This window comes from Acartia tonsa, chromosome 4 (genome assembly GCF_053477335.1).
Source record: "Acartia tonsa isolate MP-2025a chromosome 4, ASM5347733v1, whole genome shotgun sequence".
NCBI classification, from domain to species: domain Eukaryota; kingdom Metazoa; phylum Arthropoda; class Copepoda; order Calanoida; family Acartiidae; genus Acartia; species Acartia tonsa.
The window spans coordinates 22,935,863-22,959,808 of record NC_137263.1 but is presented as its reverse complement, the minus strand read 5'-3'; the positions used below and the strand labels follow the sequence as shown (position 1 = coordinate 22,959,808).

Genomic DNA, 23,946 nt, shown 5'->3' with positions numbered 1-23,946 from the left:
AATCTGAAAGCGAAAGAAATCCGGTATCAATCCAAAATTGTCGTCGTTCTCTGACAAGCTTTTTTAACATCCAATCATATTAACTAAAAATGAGTTAAATATAATCATATAAGCAAAGAAAATCGACAATAGTGTGTTATTGTATGTAATATTTTTGCGAAAATCAATTAAAATGTAGCCTACAAAAGTTATAGTTATTCTATTTCCAAAAAAGATTTTATGATTTACCATCTAGCGTATTTATTCTATTCTTACAGATTTTTAAAGATATACATACTCCTATTGTGTGACTTACAATGAGTTTGAAATAGGCGCGCCTGAAAAAACTATCACGAAAAATATACATGATTTAACTAGAGGGTCCATCTGACCCTAAATTTCTTCAATTTAAAAGGGATTCCATAGCAGACACACACCTTTGCGAAATGAAAATGTGACTTTTTCTACTAAAACCTTTACATAATTTCAACCAACGACATGTCTGGAATATATCTCAACTGTTCTCCTATTGGCTGATATAGAGAGTATGTCTCTAGATTATCTCTATTCACCAAAATCTTTAAAAGTTGTTAATATTCACTAAACCTTTTAAAACCTAAACAATGAAGAAAAAAAAGAATTCGAGAGGTTTAGCGATTTTTTTTTAACTTATAACCAAGAAGAAACATATAGAACAAGAACAATAGAAGCAAGTTATTATTCATAACGTTACAACTCTCCGTTAAAAATCTACAAATAATAAATAAAACTTTAATTTGATGTTCGACACCCCATTCCCTCAAGTGCCTCTATGAATAGCTGCTAGTATATTTTAAGATACTAACCCTTATTAATTATAAGAAAACTATTTTTAAAAAAATTCATTGATGGATTTTAACCAAGTTGAATTTGGTGGTGGCCTTTTGCCCATTCTCATATTTTTGCCAGAAGCCACCTTAGATAAATTTTTCTGTCTTAAAATAAATATTTTTGTGCTAATGTTTTTTTCAGAACTTGAGCATAAAGAAATAATTTGACAAGGAAAAAGTTCTCATTTAGACTCCTTAATATTCAGAAGCAGATATCGGAGAATTAAGACAATTCTTGGGTCGGTGTCCAATTATATCACCAAAAAAACATTTCTCCAGTATTGCTTCCAAACCAATTAATATTCCCAAGATTAAAACAGGTTCCTAGCCTTACTGAAAAATCATGTATAGCACCGTATTACAGAAAATTTACCAAAGAACATTTAAATTTGTTTGTTTATGACTTTAGATCAGGTTTTATTTGGTACTGCAGGGTTAGAGCACTGCAGGTATAGGCCTCGCAGTGTTAGTGCACCACGCAGGGACTAGGAGTGGTAATAAAACTATCATTACTTCAATTAAATTTTTATAAAGAAAGGGGGTAAAGAAACCATTTAAGATTCGACAAAAATTAGCCATCGAATGGGAAAAATTGTCTACAACACTTTGGGGACCAGCATAGCTTGGTGTCTAGTGTCATCTCTCCCCCTTGGTTACAACGTTAATTCATTGATATGTTGTTTTTTTTCTTCATAAAAAAGCATTTTTTATGTCAATTGAAAATTATGCTGAGGTGATGGAACACCATTTCTAAAGTGTGAGAGGTGGATAAAGAGGGGTAAATGTTATTTATCGCATCGTATTATAGACATCTTTCCGCGGATATTAAAATAAATAATTATGTGATTAAAACCAGTTTTGTTAACCCCGAGGAACCGAAGGCCTGGGCTAACAAAAATGGTATTAATTTTATGATTAATATTTCAATAATCGTGGAAAATGTCTGTAATACGATGCTATGTGGCTGAGAACCGGTTCTAATCCAACGGATATTAGTCGGTTTGGAAGCCATACTGGAAATGAAATTATGGTAAAGAGGAAGCAATTGGTGAAAGTGGGTGGGGGGTGTGAGGGGACAATACATTTAATTCTAATTGAAGCTGAATCCAATATTTTGCCGTTGGGCCTTACATAAGTTCTGTTTCCAAAATATTTTTAAGTAATTTGTTGGTGAATTTTGGGGGAAGAATAGGGTGAAATCAATTTAATTGTCTTATCCTTATATTCTTGCTTATTTTTTATAAGATTTGACAATGACGTAATTTTAAATGAACATAAATAATTACCCCCTTTTATGAAAGTGTCAGCTCTCCGTCACATGTTTTCTTCCATAAATTAAAAATACCCTTATTCTATTAAACTATCTTTTGATTGTCAGATATAGGATAAGGCTTTACACATATATTCTTTAGAGGCGTTTTCTAAGTTAGGCGTTTTTTGAGATGAAACAGTATAACACTCACGGAAAAAAACTTAATGCTTGGATTGCATCTGTGATTTACATTCAATATAAAGGATGTATGCCCTCTCCCCTGGCATTAACCCTTACAGATCGGGCCCCAATTCCCACCTTAATAGATCGGGGGGGGGGGGGCTCAAAGAGCCCCCCCCTCTATCTCGGCTCCTGGTACAGATAAAGACGTAAAATTTTTTTCTGGTGGTTCATGTGTATTTTTAGAGAAAATTACTTTTTCTAGTCATAGCAGTCAGACCGCTCCTTAGCCGCTTTTTAGCGGCTAGCCGCTAAATTTTAAAACAGCTGTAGAGCGGCCAATTTTGCAGCTAGGATGACCAAATTTTAGGACGAACTTTTATTTTTCATAACAAAAAAATTACTTTTTCTGATCATCGCCGAAAAACGGCAAATAACGGAAACCGCCATTTTCGGCGGTTACGGCGGTTAAACGGCGGTTGGCGGCGCAAATTAATATTTTTATCTGTTTATTATTGCTCAAGGATTAACCAAAAAAAATTATAGGTCTCTAGCTGTAATAGAAGCCACGATATTAATGATATATGTCTGTAGTAAAAGCCGGACAAAAATCGGTCATAAAGTCGGTCAGGGAGCCGTCAAACGGTCATAACACCACTTTTTTCAGATGGTCATTGATATCTAAGTATTCACCAAAAAAAATTTAGGTTTCTACCTTATACACAAAAGTCATAATGTAGAAATTAAGATTTATTTAGAATTTTTTCTAATTTTTTTTGCTACCCAACCGACTTTGACCGGACACCACGACCGACACAGACCAGATATCCTAATAAAATCAACTCTTGCCGACGTATAATTACTAAACTTAAAAAGTCATGAAGTTACAGCTCTCCATCTTACCTACAAAAAAAATGAGATTGAAAAAACTAGAGGGGGGGGCTCTTTGAGCCCCCCCCCCGATCTGTAAGGGTTAACTAGAAAGTAAAATGGTACAATTCTTGTCACTCTATCTATAATTAATAAATAATTTCCATCTGTGGTTCATTTTCAATATAAGGGATGTATGCCCTCTCCTGGCATTAACTAGACAGTAAAATGGTACAATTCATGTCTCTCTATCTATAATTAATACAAGGATTCCATCTGTGGTTCACTTTCAATATAAGGTATGTATGCCCTTTCCCCTGGCATTAACTAGACAGTAAAATAGTACAATTCTTGTCTCTCTATCTATAATTAATACATAGTTTCCATGCATCTGTGGTTCACTTTCAATATAAGGGATGTATGCCCTCTCCCCTGGCATTAACTAGACAGTAAAATGGTATAATTCTTGTCTCTCTATCTATAATTAATACAAGGTTTCCATCTGTGGTTCACTTTCAATATAAGGGATGTATGCCCTCTCCCCTGGCATTAACTAGACAGTAAAATAGTAATTCTTGTCTCTCTATCTATAATTAATACATAGTTTCCATCTGTGGTTCACTTTCAATATAAGGGATGTATGCCCTCTCCCCTGGCATTAACTAGACAGTAAAATGGTACAATTTTTGTCCCTCTATCTTGTCCCAAACTGCTAATGTTTAATGGTTCAATAATAGATACTATGATGTTCAAATTAGAAAATATCTATGTTTTTAAAGCATCAAAATGGTTTACTTTTACTTTAAAACAGCGTTTTCATCTATCATATGAGTAAAACTTATTATGGGATTGATGCTTTTTGAAAAAAAAAATCATTCGTTATTAAAGAAAAATAGTTATTTAAAGCATTTTTTATTGCTTTCCTTGAAAAAAGAAAAGTTTTCTTATCTTTTTACGATGCTATACATGATTTTTAGTATGACTGAGAACCAGTTCTAATCCAGCGGATATTAATCGGTTTCGAAGCCATACTGGAAATAATTTTTAAAATGTTGATATCAAGTATTTATTTCTAAGAAAGTCTAGACACCAGAAGGGGGAAAGCAGGAAGAAAGGGGACAATAGGTTGTTTATTACACTTGTTCCCAAATTTATATAATTACGCTTTCTTATTTGTTGGCTTAGCACCTTTTGGGACTATTTTGATTGGTTGGTTCATTACGTTGATTGCCTTAACGTTGCTATCACTAATTGTAATATACAGTAGGGGTAATTTTGTAAATCACCAATTTATCGGCCGCTGTCTTATCCCTTTAGATCCCTTGGGGAAAGATGTGTTGTAAAACTGTTCACATAACTTCTTTATTCAACAAATGGCAGAAAAAAAGATTTATTAGCCCGTCGTAATCATTAACATTTAAGTCTGGAATTCTAGAAAAAAATGTATAACCATTTCTTTAGATTTTCATTTGATTTGATACTGTTTTGATACGTAATTTTAACGGAAATGCAATAACACGGCCGAAAACGGTCATAACACGAAAAGATGCAATGAAAATAAATAAAAAATGAATATAATAGTGATTTCTCGCATCGTATATTAAACAGCTTTCCGCGGATATAAAAATGTATAATTATAAGATTAAAATCTTTTTTAATTGTATGTACAATAAGGAATTATTTACATGTAATTTATGCTTAAATATATATTTCATGAATCATAATTTCATAAGCAAAAAGCCATCATAATAAAAAATCTCCCTATAAAAATTCATAGATTCTTGGAGATGCCGGAAACATTTTACCGTGAACTGCACTAGATCCGAATAATATAACTCAAAGTTGAAAAGAGTGTTGTAAAGTTGTAAATCTGTTTTCAATATTCTTTTTCCTGCTTTTCATACTAAATAATGGATTTTCCAGTATGGCTTCGAAACCGTATAATATCTGCTGGATTACAACCAGTTCATACTACGATTTTCTAGGAATAATATGATAACAATCATTAAGTTCATACCAGTTTTGTTAGCCATTGCCTTTGGCCTCTCCTCGTGGCTAACAAAACTTGTATAAAACTTATAATTTTTCATTTCACTATCCGAGGAAAGCTGTCTATAATACAATGCATTAAATAACTTTTCCTATAGTATTCATATTAAATATTGCACTTCATGCAATTGTTTTCAACCTAAAAATATGATGGATTGTAATATTTTAAAGTCTAAAAAATTGAAGAATTTGTTCATATTGTTCACACACAAAAAATATAGAATAAATGATAAAATCTTTAGGATCAGACATAGTGACAAACGAACAGTAATAAACATAGAGTAGTTATGCGTTTACTTTTAAAACAACTTTTAAGTTGAAATAAAAGAAACAAAAGCATAAAAGATATAAAACAAATTTATAAGCATCCTCTTTATTTTAAAATAATCTAATTATAAGGGGAGGGGTATTTTTTCAACCTTAGGTCAGGTTAGGTTAGGTTATATTAAATAATGATTAGCCCCGCAAATGTATAGGTCCAACAGGGTTAGGGCCCCAATAAAAAGATTTGATTTGTTTTAAAAATAATGGTTGTGAGAGGGGGGTTAGTGCTCAATGGTACATTTTGGGAAGGCACCAGTTTTCCTACTGGTCAGTTTATATGCTTGTATTAATCCTATATACATATACAAAGATGATAAAAAGCAAGGCTCGGCAGCCGCGGCTAATCCTCAAATTTAAACCCTTTTAAAGGGTTAGATTTTTAAAATAGGGATTGCCATATTTGGGAGGGGTAACTTTCAGACTTCTAGCTTATTACTAAAATTGTAAAAATTATACAATCATACTGAGGCTTAGAGGCGGTTTACGTGCGGATGCCGAGCCCTTATAAAAAGAAAGTGAGCTTTGTGCAATCAATAGAGTTTGTTAGTCTTGTTACAGGGACAAGGCTATTTGATAGAAGAAAAAATATTTTTGCTTTTATGTTTTAAAATTTACAGTTTATTTTTTTTAGTTTAAGTGACTAAAAAATCAGCCATGTGACGTCAAAAAATGAGGAAGATGAACTGACATGTGGGAAAGAAAAACCAATAAAAAGTGATTGATAATCAATCATATTTATGACGTCACATGGCTGATTTTTTGAGTCACTTTGTCCCTCTACTGTATTGTGTACTGTTGTGTTGTACACGTCCTTGGTAATGTGTTTGTGTATACATGATTTATGAATAAAACCACTTGCTATTCTTTTCCTACAATTGTCCTATCCCTGTGACTCTTTATTTGTTTGTGCATACATAATTTAATTAAAACTACTGTTTATACATTCACTTTTCCCTCTGGCAAAGGGGTTTTTATCAAGAATATGGGTAATTTCCCTCATATGACCATTAAAACATATAACATCCCCCTCCTTCTTTTTAACAAAAGAAGAACATTTGATTTTTTTTGATTGGGTTACCTAAAGTGGAAGAAAACCGTAGGGCTCAATCCTTATCATTAGAGCCTTTTTGGATTAGAACATTCGGTACTTGCTTACATGTGGTAGACTGGAGCACCGAAACCCCCCCCCCCCCGCTTAGTTTTGACAAAAATCAAAAATAAGGGGGGGGGGGGGTAGTTTTTTAATGTCTGGAAAACGGCAAGGAGGAAAAGTGCTCAGCAAATGCTCAATTTTGCGCAAAATTAAAACCTTTTACTGGCCAAAGTCAATAAATAAGGAAATTATGCCCCAAAACATGAATATCCCTGTAATAAGGTTTCCCCTCTGGTATACTAGATTTACTTGATTTACCTCACTCAACTTTCTGGCGTGTTGTACAGTGAAAAAACTACCCCCCCCTTATTTTTGATTTTCTTCAAAATTAAGGGGGGGGGGGTTAAAAACTACCCCCCCCTTATTTTTGATTCTTGTCAAAACTAAGCGGGGGGTTAAAAAACTACCCCCCCTTATTTTTGATTTTTGTCAAAACTAAGCGGGGGGGGGGGGGTTTCGGTGCTCCGGTCTTCACATGTAGCACTTCGCAAGCACCGAACATTCTCATTAGCCATGAATAAGTTTCTAAAAAGTTTTTTTTTAAAAGAGAGAGGGTCGAGTCGTCGAAAGAATCCTTATATTTTACCCCTTATATAAAGATATAATTCTATTTAACGATTTCTTCTTCTCTAACTTTGTAATTGGTAAAAAAATTCAACCCTATAAAATTAAAATAAATAATAATAATCATCTGTTAAAAAATACGCATCACTTCTCCCAATCTTAGACAAAAATAATTTTTTACCCCAAAAATAACATATCAAAAGTAAACTGCTAGTAAAACAGCTCTTAATATTTAAGATCGATTTTTAAGTTTAAATATAGATTAAATATATTGATTTTTTATTAAAGAAAAAAAATGTTTATTAGAAATTATGATGTCATAGTTTAATATGAATAATACGTACATAAGAAAGTTTTTAGTAGCGAAGCTACTCTTTGACTCACGAATTCTCTTAATTTAAACGTGAAGCTATAAGAGTATAAAATTTACTCGGTTACTTATGTAAATCAAATTTTCGCCATTTTTGTCTAAATTGTTTTTTTTTTAATATTTATATATTTTTTATTAATTCAGAAAAGAAACAAAGTGAAAATATAAAATATATTTTCAATAAATAAAGCATTGTTTTATCTTGGTATTACCATTATTACATATAATTCACAGGGATCTAAAGGGATAAGAAAATTGATGAAAAATTAATGTACGTACATCCCCAATGTTGATACACAAAATTACCTCTTATGTATATTAAAATTAATGATTGAAACGTTTAGACACACAACTTAAAGAACCATTCAATTAAAATTTGATTAGAGTCCCCATAGTTGTTAAGCCATCGAATAAGAAAACATTATTGTAAACTTTAAGGACAAGGGCCCATTGTCCCCTCTCTCTCTGTATTATTCATATATGTATTCATAATATTAACAACATTTTGGATAGGGCATACTTGTTTGATCCTTACCATACATTACTGTCAAAAAGAATATAAGAAATAATTTTTTTTTATTTATAGAAAATTTTTAAATTTTATTGTTTATTGTATTTTCAGAATTAAGCCTTCGGATGGATTTATAATTTTTTCTGCCCCCATCATCCCCCTTTGAATACAGAGCCTTTTTATGCAAGGGCCGCAGCCGCTAGTTAAGTATAAGGTAGCTGTACTAATACGATTTTCTGATCTGATGCAGGGATCTAAAGGGATAAGACAATGGCCACTAAATTGATGTGCATCCCCAATGATACACAATATTACCCCTTCTGTAGATTACAATTGGTGGTTGAAACGCTTGCACACTCAACTTGATGAACCAACTAATAAAATTCAATAAAAGTGCCCAAAGTTCTTGAGTAACTAATAAGAACACGTTATTATTAAACTTTGGGGACTAGTGTAATAAACATTTCAATGTCCCCTCCCTCTCTGAATCTGATGACTGTAGCAGCACTGATCTTGATTGAGAGTTGAACCACAGAATTCTAACTTGAATCTCAGATTATTGCCGCCACAAGCGGATTATTTCAGGGCCCCAAAACCCCAAGAATCAAACTTTAACTCCGCGAGGTTTCAAACTCTCATTTGAAGGAGTTATTAATACATTGATAAATGTATTATACTAGTTGGCCTTGTATTCATTTTAGTGCAATTGAGACAAAAATTATTATTTTATTTAGGCGATTACGGCCAAAAATAATTAAAATATGCCATATATGGAATATATAAATAAACATTTAGTAAGTAAGAAGTAAGCTTAAACGAAAAAAGGAAATATTGAAAAAACCTTCTTTATGATATAAAAAAAATATTTGTTCATATAAACTAATAAAAAATACTTTAATAACACTAATTTCTGAATGCTACATTTGACAAAAATTATCTATAGCTATTAAACGCTTTGTTAAAGTTAAACTGCTCCTAAAAATATTTCTTGAATATCCATATTTAAAGATATTAGATTATGTTATCTTATGCAGTGCAATGATACGATAAGAATTATGCATGGGAGCTTTTTATAGTGCGTATAAAAAATGGTGGTATACTGGCCTACCATTGGCCAATTAAAATGTAAAATGCCATTAGTAATTTAGTCTGTGTTTTGGCATATTGATCATTAGTTTTATTTGACGTCATTTATAAATAGGCACTATATCTATAATACAAAGTAGCTTGATGTTTGTCTGTCTGTCCGTCCGTCCGTCCGTCTAAAGCTTAAGATCTCGGTAACCACTGAACCGATCGGATTACACTCTTCAGGGTATATACCTATTGGTCCCGTGGTGGTTTTAAGCTATTTTCTTGGGGGGTGGGACACCCCCAAGCCCCCCAAAGCCGCGAAGCCGCTAGTGTATTATATAAAGAACTTATTATGCATAAAAATTTAAATAAAATGCAACACCAGCCTTCCCCTTTATTTAACCCCCTCAAACTCACACCCTCTTGAAAAATGAAAACTGATTCAAAATCTTTTGTATTTTGATGATCTTTTGATGCTTCGGGCCATTTTTCAAAGTCCTTTGTTTTTACAAATTAGGAGAATTTTTCAAATTTCTTACACAATTTTTAACCCATTCCTAAAAAAATTTTATGGGCCATATTTAAATTTTGCCTTCTGGGTAAAAATTTTTGGATTAGGTAAAAAAAAATCCTCTCCCCCTAAAGTTTAACTACTTTACAAATCAGAATTGAACCCACCTCCCCCATTAAATTTGTGCTCTTACTTTTAATAATCCATAGCTTCAATTCAACCTTGTTTTACAAAAATATGAAAATAAATTTGTTTGTATATTCTATTTTGGTTTTGACATTTTGATAAAATATCATCGGCAATATTTCATTTTAATAGATCTAAGCCTTTTTCCTTAAAATATTTTAAACAAGGATGGCAACATCCATAAAAGCGAAGCTCTAAAATGGTAGGACAAACGAACATAAACACTTGTAGAGTGTTAGAACTGAATATAAAGTATAAAAGTCAAAACAAAATTTTAAGTAAATTTGATGAAAAAGTTATTCTCTTTCCAGGTAAAAAAAAATTAGGGTGGAAAAGTCCAGTACTTTTTTTCCCTTACAGACAAGGGGCGCTGCCAATCTTTGTTTTAAAAACATGCAAAAAAATAAAAATTGAATTGCATGTTTGTGTTTTATTACACAACAAGCTTAAACGTGTTGAGATACAAAATATACACAGGAAAAACTTTAAAAGGCATAATTTAACATCTTAATCTGCTACTAGGCCGTTTACACCATGTTAGCTTTTTTCTTTTTTTCACATTGGGGTATGGCTGAACTTTTATTTAAAAAATTAAAAGTAAAAAAAAACTTTAAATACAAATATCTAATTCATTTAAATAATATTAAAATCTAATTTAAATAGATTTAAGAAAGATAAAGCTAACCATTAGAATTTTAACAATGTGAAAAAGGATCAGATCATTATAAGATAAAGATTAAATTTATTTTTTAGAAATATCTGTGAATGAGAATATAGTTACATACCGCTAAAAAGTTAAGAGTGCAAAGATAGCTAGAATGACCGCTTCAACTAAAAGTATTTATCTATCTATCTATCTATCTTTGTAATGACCGCTAGAACTAGGCATAGAGTGCTTTCCCAGCCCTTACACAATGTCATTGTTTCACATACACAACAACAAAAAGCAAACATACTTATTAAATTCTCATCAACAGACAGACAAACAAACAAACATGTTTTGACCCTCGCGCGCTCACACCCAGTTGTTTAAATTCAAAATGTGTATAGTATATACATAATGAAAGAATTTTAGATAGATTTAGTATAATAGATGGATAATCAGACACAATAATCCGTCAAACTAATGAAATTTCCCCTTCTTTATATAAAAATTAGTGGTTAAAACGTCTGATCACTCAACTTAATGAATCAACCATTCAAAATTCAGTCAAGTCCCCAAAGTTGTCAAGCCAACAATTAAGAAAACATTATTATAAAACTTTGGGGACCAATGTAATAAACAGCTCATTGTCCCCTCTCGCTCTCTGGATCAGATTATTCCCATTCTGCGTTTCCATTGGTCCAATTAAGGGATTCATCATCTAGAATTAATATATCTATTCCAATTTCTTATCCATCCCCCGAGGCCTTCCTGAACAATTCTTTGCTTAGATAAAACTTTCCCCTTCCTTTACTGTTATTCTCAATTCACATACATTTGAGGTAATTTCATACAAAGTGCCTTTTAAGCACTTATACCCCCGTTTACACTTTTTTAAATTGGGGGGATTTATTAATTTTCCCCCTTTACTTAACCCTTGCGGAGGACCCTAACACTGTAAGACCTATAACTGCGGCGCCTACCGGGCCACTAAATAATAAAAATTACCTAAACTGACCTAGGTAGAAAAACAATCAAACCAAAAACTACCCCTTTCCCTTATCTTCAATTAATCTAAACAGTAAGTATGGGGGTGATGGATTCTCGTTGCTCAGCAAGGTACTTCGTGTGAAATTTTCATACTTTTATATTTACCCCAGCATACACGACACAGTTCAAAGAAACCGTTTTCAAAGCATAAAATAATCCCAATCCTATCTAACACTTAAGAAAACTTCCTTATAAATCCAAGTTTTAAAACCCAAACCATTTTGCGTAAATGTTATTAAATTTAAAAAGATATTTAAATAGCTGAATTCATGCTATGTAAATTGGTAGCTAGAATAGTAGGAATAAATTAAATATTTTTTAAGGGCTTATTAAAAGTTTAGTTTATATCTAACAGTGAAATATACTTTTGTAATGCCTAGGCTTTTTTCTGTTCTCAAATAATTTCTAGTGAACTGTGACCATATGTGTTGACCACTTTTCTTTTTCTCCCATTTGATCCGCCACCCCATCTTTTTAAAACTTTTGCGTATCACTGTTCTTTCTCTTTGAAACAAAAAACTGTCCCTATTCCTTTCCAATTGCTATCTCTTTAGGGGTTCACCTCTATTATTCTATTATCATTTCGTAGCTCGGGGGCCTAGACCCAGCTCAATCGCTCCCTGAATATTCTACCCACGCCCCAAGAAAATCTGTTGTTAATATGTGTTTGTTTGACACACACACACACACGTACACACTACAATTCTTTAAAACAAAAGCACACACACACTCAGTCTAACAAACAGGACACTTTTGTGTGCTCGCAGCTGGACTGACCGGTGTGTGTAGCTGCACTGCAGGCAAAGGAAGGAAGGGCCTACTACTGTTGCTGGTCACACAAATACACACACACACAATCAGATTAAGGAGTTGTTGTCAGTCCACCTCCTCCACCATTCACAGCTAACATTCACATATTGTGTGTCCCAAACAACAACAACAATTAAAAAAAACACCTCGCCTCAACTTTGGGTCAGTCAGTGAGCCGGGGGAAGAGTGGGAGGACATATCAGTGTGTATGTGCGGTCAGCGTCAGGTTCGCGGGGGAGGAGGGTAGGGGAGAGTGGAGGGTGGTAGGGCAACAGGGGTGGGAGGATACACTCTCTCCCCCCCGGGATGCTCTGCCACAGCAACACGACGCCACAGCCACCACCAACCATTTTAATCATTGATCATCATCAAGATAACTTAAACATTATGATATAATTATTAGGTGATAACATACAGGAGTTGTTTGGTCATAATTTAAAAGTGAGTTTTATAAAAAAGTATACCATATTTTTAAGTGATAAAAAAATGTCAGATTTTAGTGTTTATAATTGAAATTAGCTTAAAGCAAAAGTTTTAGTTTTATTGAGGTATTAAATTTAAAGACTCTTCGAACTCTAACTAAGATAACTTCTGTAAAAATGCTTTACATAAAAAGTAGTGTTTTTTTATGTTCAAGTTTGACTAATGCGTTTTCCACAAAATAAAAAATGTCTGATCTTGTTTAAATTCTTAAAATGATCTCATTTAAATTGACATTTGCATTCAATAAAAAAAAGAATGTTTTGCTGAGTGCCTAAAAATGCATCTAATTGAAATGATCCATACCAAATATTTTTTCCACATTGTATTGCAAATACCTTGGACTCAATTTATTTCAGATTCTTTTATTCAGTTTTTAGTAAGGATACAGGGATGTATGTATAATAGTTATTAATCGAATCATATTATGTACAGCATTACACGGATATAAAAATTAAAAATATTAATACCAGTTTTGTTAGCCCCGATGGACCGAAGGCCTGGGATAACAAAACTGGTATTAATCTTTCTAATTTTTGTATTATTCATGGGAAGTTGTCTACAATACAATACGATACATGCTTTTTCAGTATGACTCGGAACTGGTACTAATCCAGCGGATATTAATCGGTTTGGAAAAATACATCACATATTTTCTTATTCCTCTAAACCTGGCTTTTTTTATTTCCGGAAGAAAAAAAAATACGTCGTAAATTTCGCAGAAATATTTTCGCTGCTTCTTTGTTCTACTTGCGCAAAAAATAAACTTCTATAGATATGATTAAATCGATTATTAATGACCAAACAAATATTACAAAAATTGTAGGAATGGATTTTATGATAGGTAGATATAGGTCAAAATTGATTTTAACAAGGTTAGATCTGTGTCATTTTAAATTATTGAAATATTGTAAAATTTTATTTTTTCTTCGAATTATTTATTCATTATATGGTAACGCGGCTACTCTATAATTTTCTTCTTGTAGGTTTGTTCTTCAGTTCATCGATCAGTAATATGGATATAATTAGAATTGTTTCCTATTTGTCAGAATAAAAAAGAATAAGATTTTCTAAATATGCCTTAAGATTATCTATATTATTACTAGATGACAGTTTATTGTTTAAAATTACACAGTTTATTATTGCTTTTTAGCAAAAATATTAAAATGCATGGATCTAAAGGGATAAGACAATGGCCGATAAATAAATGTAAATCCCCTATAATGATTACCCCTTATGATGTAGATTAAAATTATTGAAAGTCCTCAAAGTTGTTGGAAAAACGATTTAGAAATCTTTATTATAAAACTTTGGGGACTAGTGTAATTTGTAATAAATAGCTGATTGTACCTTCTCTCTATGTAATAAATGTCACAGATCCTTATGATGGTAAGGTTTTAGGCCATAAAAAGTTTGTATTGACTGTGCGAGGATGACCATATCCTACCAGAGAGATGTGGCCTCCTCCACTGCCGGAGGTTTTACCAGGCTACTATTCAAGTGGAAGGAAAGTATCAACATCATAAAAACCTGCCATTACCTTTTTATCCCTGAGTCTCTAAAAATCTTTAATAGTTATTTATCGCATCGTATTGCAGACAGCTATCCACGGATAGTAAAATAATAAATTATAAGATTAAAACCAGTTTTGTTTGCCCCAAGGGGCCATAGGCCTGGCTAACAAAAAAGTAGCCATGGCTGACATATATTTACTATATAAGCTTATTTTAACAAATTAGTTTTGGCTATTTGGGATGCAGTGAAGATAAGTCTAAACAAGGATGACAACATCCATAAAAGCGAAGCACAGAAACTGTAGAACAAACGGACATTAACATTTGTATAGTGTCAGAACTGAATAATCAGAATATAAATGTATAAATGTGTTGAAAAACTCCTTGATACAGGATAATGTTTATGGACATACTTACATAGGAATTAATATACCAAAAATCAGATCAATCGGATGATTGGATCACATGAAAATTTGTTGTTAAAAAAGTAAAAAAATCGACATGTTTAAAATGGACGTACGGACATTCTTGCAATGATTATAGAGTTGCTACGCTTTCTAAATCGTTCCTAGCTACTAAAGAAATCACCCTGCAAAGATTGAAATCGATAGGACAATTCTAACGAAAAAAGCTGTCCGTTACGGACGGACGTACGGACGGACCGAACCTAATTATAGAAAAGCTTCGCTTTAAAAATATGGCGTAAAGACGATAAAATTGCATAATTTAAACAATTCAATTGAATTAGATTAAAAACATTTTAAATTGTTCTATTAAAATGTGTCTTTATTCATGCACACCCAACCCCATAGACATACACTAACACACACACCCATACACACACACACACACACACATATATATATATATATATATATTTATAGTAGACAGGGATCTAAAGGGATAAGACAATTGTCGATAAATTGATGACAATCCCCAATAATCATACACAAAATTTCTCCTTCTGTAGATTACAATTAGTGGTTGAAAGATACGAACACTCAATTTAATGATTTAACGAATCAAAATTCAATATAGTCCCTAAAGTTGTCGACCCAACGAATAAAAAAATGTTATTATAAAACTTTGGGGACCAATGTAATAAACAGCCAAATGTCCCCTCCTTCCCTGTATAGTGAAGTTTTATACATCTTAATGGGTAATTACAAGAAGATAATTGTTTTCTATTTGTAAATGCCAAGAAGAAGCTAAGTGTCTGTGAATTGTGCACCAAAATAAAATTATATCCCCCCTCTATCTCTAAATGCATTTCACAATTACATTACTACTAAGATTTGACTTTTATCCCTTTAATGAATTTTTTTAAAATATAGAAATTTGGTTTAATCAAACTTCCATCTAAACCAACAAGGAATCAACTAAGAAGCTGGTTATAGTGCCTAATAAAGAAATAACGCCTTACAATAAAAATGACCAATGATAGGCAGTATACATTTTACCATTTGTGAATATAAATACTGGCCTATCATTGGTTGTATTGTATGACGTAATTTTTTTCGTAGACAATTTAAGCTCCTTCCTGTTAAAACCAACAAAAAAATCAACTTAGACCTACTGCCGCCGTTTTGGGATCTACAGCAACATGAAGATGAACTCATTGAAAGACATCTTCTTTATTTTATCCTAGCGTACACCCCCTATCATCTAAGGGCTATGTATTCATAGGGGTAGGTATAAAGGGGTAAAAAATAGCCTAAAAGTAAAACCATCTCAATTCTCAGATCTAGAATTGAATTAGCCTAAAACCATCAATGGTCTTATTTGAGGATTACACGAATTAAAAAAAATCAAAAAAAAAAAATCAATGAGTTAAGAAGTTAATGAAATCTTAAGCTTCAGACAATAAAACCTTACTATTTTTTATGATAGGATGGAGCTAAATGGCTAGGTTATTAACAAAAGTTGATGCTTGTTTGACTGTGTAGGGATCCCTGTACAAGCTTATCTGCAGGGAACTTCTTCTCTTCCTCATTGTCTACATTCTCCTGGGTGTCATCTACAGACAACTCATGTCACCAGCTCAAAAAGAGTAAGTATATTTTATTAATTACATCGTTGGTGCGGGGTTCTCTTTCGATTTCCACAGAACTTAAGGGTATTATCTGCTTGTAATAAAATGCGATATTTTAACGCCTTCGCCTACCAAAGGATGTTAAGTTAAGTAACACCCAACAAACAATCACCCCTTTAATTGTCCGACCTTTGTCTGCAAGTCATAACTGTGCGGGGTAATGAGTTGCGCCTGTTTATGGGCTAAAGCATTCCCCTACGCTTGTGACTAGTGTCACTTGCTAGACAAAGTAGTATTATGTACCATTTTTAAAGTCTCTAGTTTGACAAAATCCTACTATTTATATGATCTATAGTTGTTTCTACTCTACAATTATGCTTACCAGATTTGATTAAAATATGTAATTTTTCTTCTATTTGGATATTTGATCAGATAACGCTTAGCTTGTATTATAACTTTAATGTAAAGCTTTAAATTTAATTTTATCATTCTTGCAATCTTCCATGCATTCTTTGTCATAGTAAAATCAGCATTGCTTAAATGCAAATTTTCCTCCCTACTATTCTCCAAAGTAAATAAGTCTAAATAGATTAAGGCTTTATAACTACACTTTTCCTCAGGGAAGGAGTGGACATTAGGCTGTTTATTACACTAGTCCCCAAAAAATTATAATAACCTTTTCTCATTCGATAGTTTAACAACTTTGGTGACTTTTATTGAATTTGATTGAGAGTCCATCCATTCCAACAACTAATTTTGATCTACAGAAGGGGTATTTTATGAATCATCATTAGAAATGTAAATTAATTTATTGGCCATTGTCTAATCCCTGATTTATACTCCTATTCCTAAGCTTTCCCTTTAACAAATGGTCAAAGAAATAATCGTATGCAGAAAAAATACATTAAAATTTTAAGCCTAATATTTAACAAAATAAATCAAGCTGTTTTTTTTGTTCGATGAATTAAAACAAGGATGACAACATCCATAAAAGCGAAGCACTGAAACGGTAGGACAAAGGTACAGTAACACTGGTATAGTGTCTGAACTGAATAATCAGAATATAAAAGTATAATAGTCGAAGCAAAATTGTAAGTAAATTTGTTGAAAAACTGCTTGATACAGGATAATGTTTATGGACATACTTACATTCTTAGGACTCTTCATAGAGTCGCTTTGCTTAAAATATTGTTCTTTGTTGTCCCAGGAATCAATATACCAAAAATCAGATCAAACGGATAATTAGATCACATAAAAATTAGTTGTTAAAAAAGTAGAAAAATCAACATGTTTAAAATGGACGTACGGACATTCTGGTAATGATTATAGAGTTGCTACGCTTTCTAAATCGTACCTAACTACTAGAGGAATCATCATGCAAAGTTTGAAATCAATTCTAACATGACTAAATTAACGAACAAAAGCTATCTATCTCGGACGGACGGACCGACCCTAATTATAGAAAAGCTTCGCTTTTAAAAAAAGATTAAAAAGGACAAACTCAATGACTATTAAAATGTGTTTAGTATCTTTTCTTCTTAGGTATAAGAAAGGCAGGTTCGATTCTTTATCTAGTACCTTCAGCTTTTCTGTCATATAGCAACCCCTCAATTCATTTACATTTAGACATCTTTAAAAACAATTAATCTTTACTCGACGTGCTAGGCTGTAAAGCTATACAGGGAGGGAGGGGACATTGGGCTGTTTATTACACTAGTCCCCAAAGTTTTATAATAACTTTGGGGACTTTTATTGAATTTTGATTTATTGGTTTATTAAGTTGAATATCTAAACGTGTCACCCGCTAATTTTAAAGAAGGGGTAATTTGTGTAACATTATTGGGGATGTACTTCAATTTATATTGTCTTATCCCTTTAGATCCCTGTGTAGAGCTACAGCTGTTAGTTTAGCATTGAAAGATGAAATGCTTTCCTCAAATTATAGTTCCCTTTTTTTAACACAAGGTCCATGTTTGAGTAACACGTACTATCTGTAAATTGTTATTTGTTATTTGTTTAATGATTTAAATAGGTTTATAATAGAGAAATAAATTTGCTTTTTATTAACACCAGCTGTTTCTCTCCTAGAGGAGATATCACAGAGGGTTTCTACCTAGGGGTGTTAGGGAATCTTTTTTTCCAGGGGTATGACTGAAACTTGCTAAGTAGGTCAGAAGGTATATCACTAAAAAGCAGATCCTAATCGGTCAAATAATAAGCGAAATCTTAAGCATCATCTGGATATACAGACAAACAGACTTTGTATTATAAATAATATGCAAATTTCAAATGAAAATGCTGTGTATTGAAATAAATGCGTCTGCTTTATTAATTTTAAAATATTTTTTTCTAAAAATGAACAGTATAAAATGAAAATGAATTGCTAGACATTTATAAAACTTGTATTATCCTTCTCCCCCAACCAGAATAACTTTTAATCTGGGATTACTATTTTTTCTCAGACTTTGCCATGATTCTTAATCAAACTTTGAAATCTCAAGGTCTATATATGTATCTTGTGTAATGTGTATATTATGTACAGCTAATTATTCAAAATTTAAAATCCTTTATAAAAGAGTTAGGAGTTATACAACATGTAATTGTAAGTAATTGAAATGATAATATATAGGCACAAGGAACATGATGTTTTTAAAAAAAAATTTCCAGGATTAAAAAAAAATATAAATAACAAATTGTAACGGGTATTAGAAACTCCCTATATATATGTAAGATTAAATGTTAAGGTTAAATATAAGTTTACAACATTTTTATATTTTTTTTCAGGCTTTTCGAGAGTGTTGTAAAATATTTTGATGCCTTTCTGAACCTTATTCCTCTCTCCTTTGTTCTTGGTTTCTATGTGTCATATGTGGCCTCCAGATGGTGGCAACAGTTCCTGGCCATACCATGGCCTGACAAGTAAGTTTTTATGTGTAATATGTGGCCTCCAGATGGTGGCAACAGTTCTGGCCATACCTTGGCCTGGCAAGTAAGTTTCTATGTGTCATATTTGCCTCAAGATGGTAGCAACAGTTCCTGGCCATACCTTGGCCTGACAAGTAAGTTTCTATGTGTCATGTGTTGCCTCAAGAAGGTTCAACAGTTCCTTGCCATACCTTGGCCTGACAAGACATAAGGCCAAATGTTTCTTAAATGTCCCAATGAACATATAAATTTAGTATTAATAAACGAAAATCTTAAAATGAGGCCTTTTTGAGAAAATTAGATTTGAAAATTTCAAGTTCAATTTTCCTCCCCTAGAAGTTACCGCATAATCATGACAAGAAAAACAAAGATTATTTATTTAAAATTTGGAACAACTTTGCTTTTATGAAGTCTTTCGTAAAACCTCTCTATATATGATATATTTAAGGCTGAATTTCCGTGACCTTAGCAAAGCAACTGATAAAAATTGCCATTAATTAACTTCAAGAGTGGTTTTATGAAGAACTTTATAAAAGCAAACTTGTTCAAAATTTAAAATAAATAATCTTTGCTTTTCTTGTCATGATTATGCGGGAACCCCTAGGGGATGAAAATTGAACTTGAAATTTTCAAATCTAATTTTCTCAAAAAGGCCTCATTTTAAGATTTTCGTTTATTAATACTAAATTTATATGTTCATTGGGACATTTAAGAAACATTTGGCCTTATGTCTGGGAAATTATTTTTCTCTTACTGTCGCTTCGAGTGAACTGTGATATGTGGTCTCAAGATGGTGGCAACAGTTCCTGGCCATACCATGGCCTGACAAGTAGGTATCTATGTGTGATATGTGGCCTCCAGATGGTGGCAACAGTTCCTGGCCATACCCTGGCCTGACAAGTAGGTATCTATGTGTCATATGTGGCCTCCAGATGGTGGCAACAGTTCCTGGCCATACCCTGGCCTGACAAGTAGGTATCTATGTGTCATATGTGGCCTCCAGATGGTGGCAACAGTTCCTGGCCATACCATGGCCTGACAAGTAGGTATCTATGTGTCATATGTGGCCTCCATATGGTGGCAACAGTTCTTGGTCATACCTTGTCCTGACAAGTAAGTTTTCTTCTTGGTTTCTATGTGTCATTTATGGCCTCCGTGTATGGAAATATATGCAAGAACAATGACTTATAGACCAATGAACATTAAATTATAACTGGTTGCTTATTGGTACAGAGAATCTTCACAAAAAAATCAGTCGTCTATCATAAATAACAACTGTGAAAATCACATTTCTCCCTATAGCGTCACTGTCACTGACTGACTGAAGGACAGAGTGAATTATAGAAATGATATTGTAAAAGAAAATTTATAATTTATTTAGGATAATAAAAAGTGTATGTGATTTTTTTTTTAGACTATTTCATTCCATAGCCTGTTATGTGGAAGGGTTTGATGAAGAATCTAGAATGCTAAGAAGGTAATTTCCAGTATGGCTTTGAAACCGATTATTATCCGCTGGATTAGAACCATACTAAAAAACCTTGTATAGTATCTTATCACAGACAATTTTCTTAGAATATTTTTTAGAATCATAAAATTAATATCAGTTTTGTTAAGCCTGGACTTCGGCCCCTCGGGTGTAACAAATGATGTTTTAATATTAAAATTTTTTTATTTTAATATCCACGGAAAGCTGTGTCTATAATACGATTCGATTAATAATCATTATATTTATCCTATGGTGTTATAGAAAGTTTTTTAAAAGAAAAATTATACTTTAGTATCCAAAATATTTAAAGTTTTGTCAATGCTATCAAATGACTAGACTAAAAAAACTAGACTATTTAAAAGCGAAGCTTTCCTATAATTAGGGTCGTTCCGTCCGTCCGTCCGCCCGTACGTCTGTAACGGATAGCTTTTTTTGTTAATTTAGGCATGTTAGAATTGTCCTATCGATTTTAAACTTTGCATGGTGATTCCTGTAGTAGTTAGGTATAATTTAGAAAGCGTAGCAACTCTATAATCGTTACCAGAATGTCCGTATATCCATATTAAACATATCGATTTTTAACTTTTTTGACAATAAATTTGTATGTGATAAGATCATCCGATTGTTTTGATTTTTGGAATACTGACAACAAAGTACAATGTTATAAGCAAAGCATCTCTATAATCGACTCCTAAAAACGTAAGTATGTCCTTAAACATTATCCTGTATTTCTGCAGTTTTTCAACAAATTTAATAAAAATTTTGATTCGACATTTATACATTTATGTTCCGATTTTTCAGTTTTGACACACTACAAGTATAAATATTTGTTTGTCCTACCGTTTTAGAGCTTCGCTTTTATGGATGTTGTTATCCTTGTTTTTGAAGAGGGTAGATCAACTGTTTAAAGATAAGTTAACTTATTAAAGACAAAGGTGGTCATCACTGACATACAACCAACATAACGTTAGTCTAATTACTATATGGTAACAGTTTTAAATTGAATCTGCCAATTTTGCATATTTTTAAAGCCTTTAAGTAATTAATTATTTTTAATTGCTACAATAAAAATTATTGTTCTTACAAAAATGTTCTTTCTGAAATTCTAGATAAAAATCTAACTAAAAATCCAAATAAAAACAGACGTTTTACAGTTATGCAAATATGCTGAAATTTTCAAACAAGAAAAGTTACACAACAAAAAAACATTGAAATGCCTTAAATCTGACAATAAAACCCTTTCAAAACTTTAAAGGTCAAGAAAAAAATACCCAAAGTTTTGCATTTTCTGTGGATTTTTTTTATGCCTTTCTATGTAAAGTTTTACATATTTAAGCATTGATTTATGTAACAAGAAAAAGCATGTTTGAAGCGGCTTTGGCCATAGCCTTTAGTTCTTTTTCGTTACCTAATCTACCCTAAGGTAAAACACACGAAATCCCCATCCCCGTCATTTTCAATCTGGAGGGTTGTGCTCTCTAGGCACTTGGAGGGAAAATCCCAATCTGCTTTAAAAATCATTTTCCAATCGGCCAAACTTTTTAGAGTCCTACAGACTTAAAGATATCAGGGATCTAAAGGGATAAGACAAGGGTTCATAAATTGATGTACATCCCCAATGATAATATACCAAATACCCTTGATGTAGATTACAATTAGTGGTTAATTAGTTTGGACACTCAATGAACAAACTAATCAAAATTTAATAAAAGTCCTCAAAGTTGTCAATAATTAAATAAGAAAACATACATAAGAAAACATAATTATAAAACTTTGTGGACTACTGTAATAAAAACCCCAATGTACCCTCCCTCCCCGTAAGGAAATCCTTTCCCTAAATTATAATAGGATAAACTGAACATATGCGAGAATATTTTTGTAAATGTGTTCTGTACCCTTGAATTTAAATGTCAAAAGCAGATTATGACGTCACTAATAAACACTTTTGCAGTAGAACAGTAATAAGAATAGGGGACCAAATTTATTTAAGAAATCATTGAAAACCCCAACTTGTATTTATTTTCTTTATGCTCTTTTTGATGTCATTTAACCAAAGCTTTGAATATTAGAATCTCTCTAAATGATTTAATCTCATTCTCAAATTAATTCTTTTTCTGTTTTAGGTCTCTTATGAGGTATATGAATCTAGCCCTCATATTGGTTTTGAGGTAATGTTTTTCTTTTTAAATCGAAGCTTCTCTATAATTAGGATCCGTCCGTAATGGATAGCTCTTAGCGTTAATTTAGGCATGTTAGAATTTTCCTTTCGATTTAAAATCGGCATGGTAATTCCTCTAGTAGTAGGTACGATTTAGAAAGTGTAGCAACTCCTATAATCCTTACTATTTAAAAGATAATGATTTGTTTAATTTTTTGACAACAATTTTTTATATGATATGATTATCCTATCATCTTATTTTTGAAATACTGATTTCAACAAGGTACAAGCAAAGCATCTCCATAATCAAGTCCTAAATCTGTATTTTGTATTTATTGAGATTTTCATAATTTACTTACAATTTATATCCTGCTTCTTGCAAAGTGCAAATTTCTATAAAAGCTGAAAACAACCCTGAAAAATATAGAGGAAAACAACTATTTATTTTGGAATTTTTAAGTTTTACTTCAATAAATCTATAAGTTAAAGTTATAGTTTTCATTCCCTTTTTTTGCATTCAAGGACGTGAAAATTTATTTGTGCATATTCCTAAAAAAATAAGAAACCAAAAACATTAATAATTTTCTTTTTATGGGAGGTTTTGGGACCCTTCTAAAGCATATGTTAACTATTTCTGTTAGCAGCTCAGATTAATTATAAGATATTTGTGTTATTTCAAGGTTGTTCAGCTGAAAGAATTGTCACAGACATACACACACACCCTAAACTGACATTCACTATTCACATTAGACCCGAGCATTTTATACTTCTCTCATTTTCTGTATTCTGCTGAGAATATATGGAATAAATCATTTTGTAAATTCGGGTTCAGTATCAGCGAATCTTTTCTAGAATCAGAGTTGGTCCGTCCGTACGTCCGGATGGGTTAGCTCTTTTCTTTAATTTAAGCATGTTAGTATTGTTCTATCGATTTCAAACAGCATTATGATTCC

General features: G+C 32.3%; 1 protein-coding gene across 12 annotated transcripts in view; it reads left to right on the top strand.

Annotated features, from left to right (window-relative positions):
• Positions 1-12,450: 12,450 nt before the first annotated feature.
• LOC145316466 (bestrophin-4-like) overlaps positions 12,451-23,946 on the top strand; it is a 47,437-nt gene continuing 35,941 nt past the window's right edge. For 9 of the 12 annotated variants that reach the window (XM_080156992.1, XM_080156990.1, XM_080156995.1 and 6 more), the window contains exons 1-7: positions 12,452-12,798; positions 13,702-13,750; positions 14,270-14,383; positions 16,337-16,439; positions 19,206-19,340; positions 20,761-20,823; positions 22,959-23,003. In XM_080156992.1, coding sequence (XP_080013118.1) covers positions 14,308-14,383; positions 16,337-16,439; positions 19,206-19,340; positions 20,761-20,823; positions 22,959-23,003 — 422 coding nt within the window. In that variant the 5' untranslated portion in view covers positions 12,452-12,798; positions 13,702-13,750; positions 14,270-14,307. Of the gene's footprint in view, positions 12,799-13,701; positions 13,751-14,269; positions 14,384-16,336; positions 16,440-19,205; positions 19,341-20,250; positions 20,318-20,760; positions 20,824-22,958; positions 23,004-23,946 lie in introns of all 12 variants that reach the window. The other 3 variants (XM_080156989.1, XM_080156984.1, XM_080156985.1) reach the window with 2 other exon arrangements.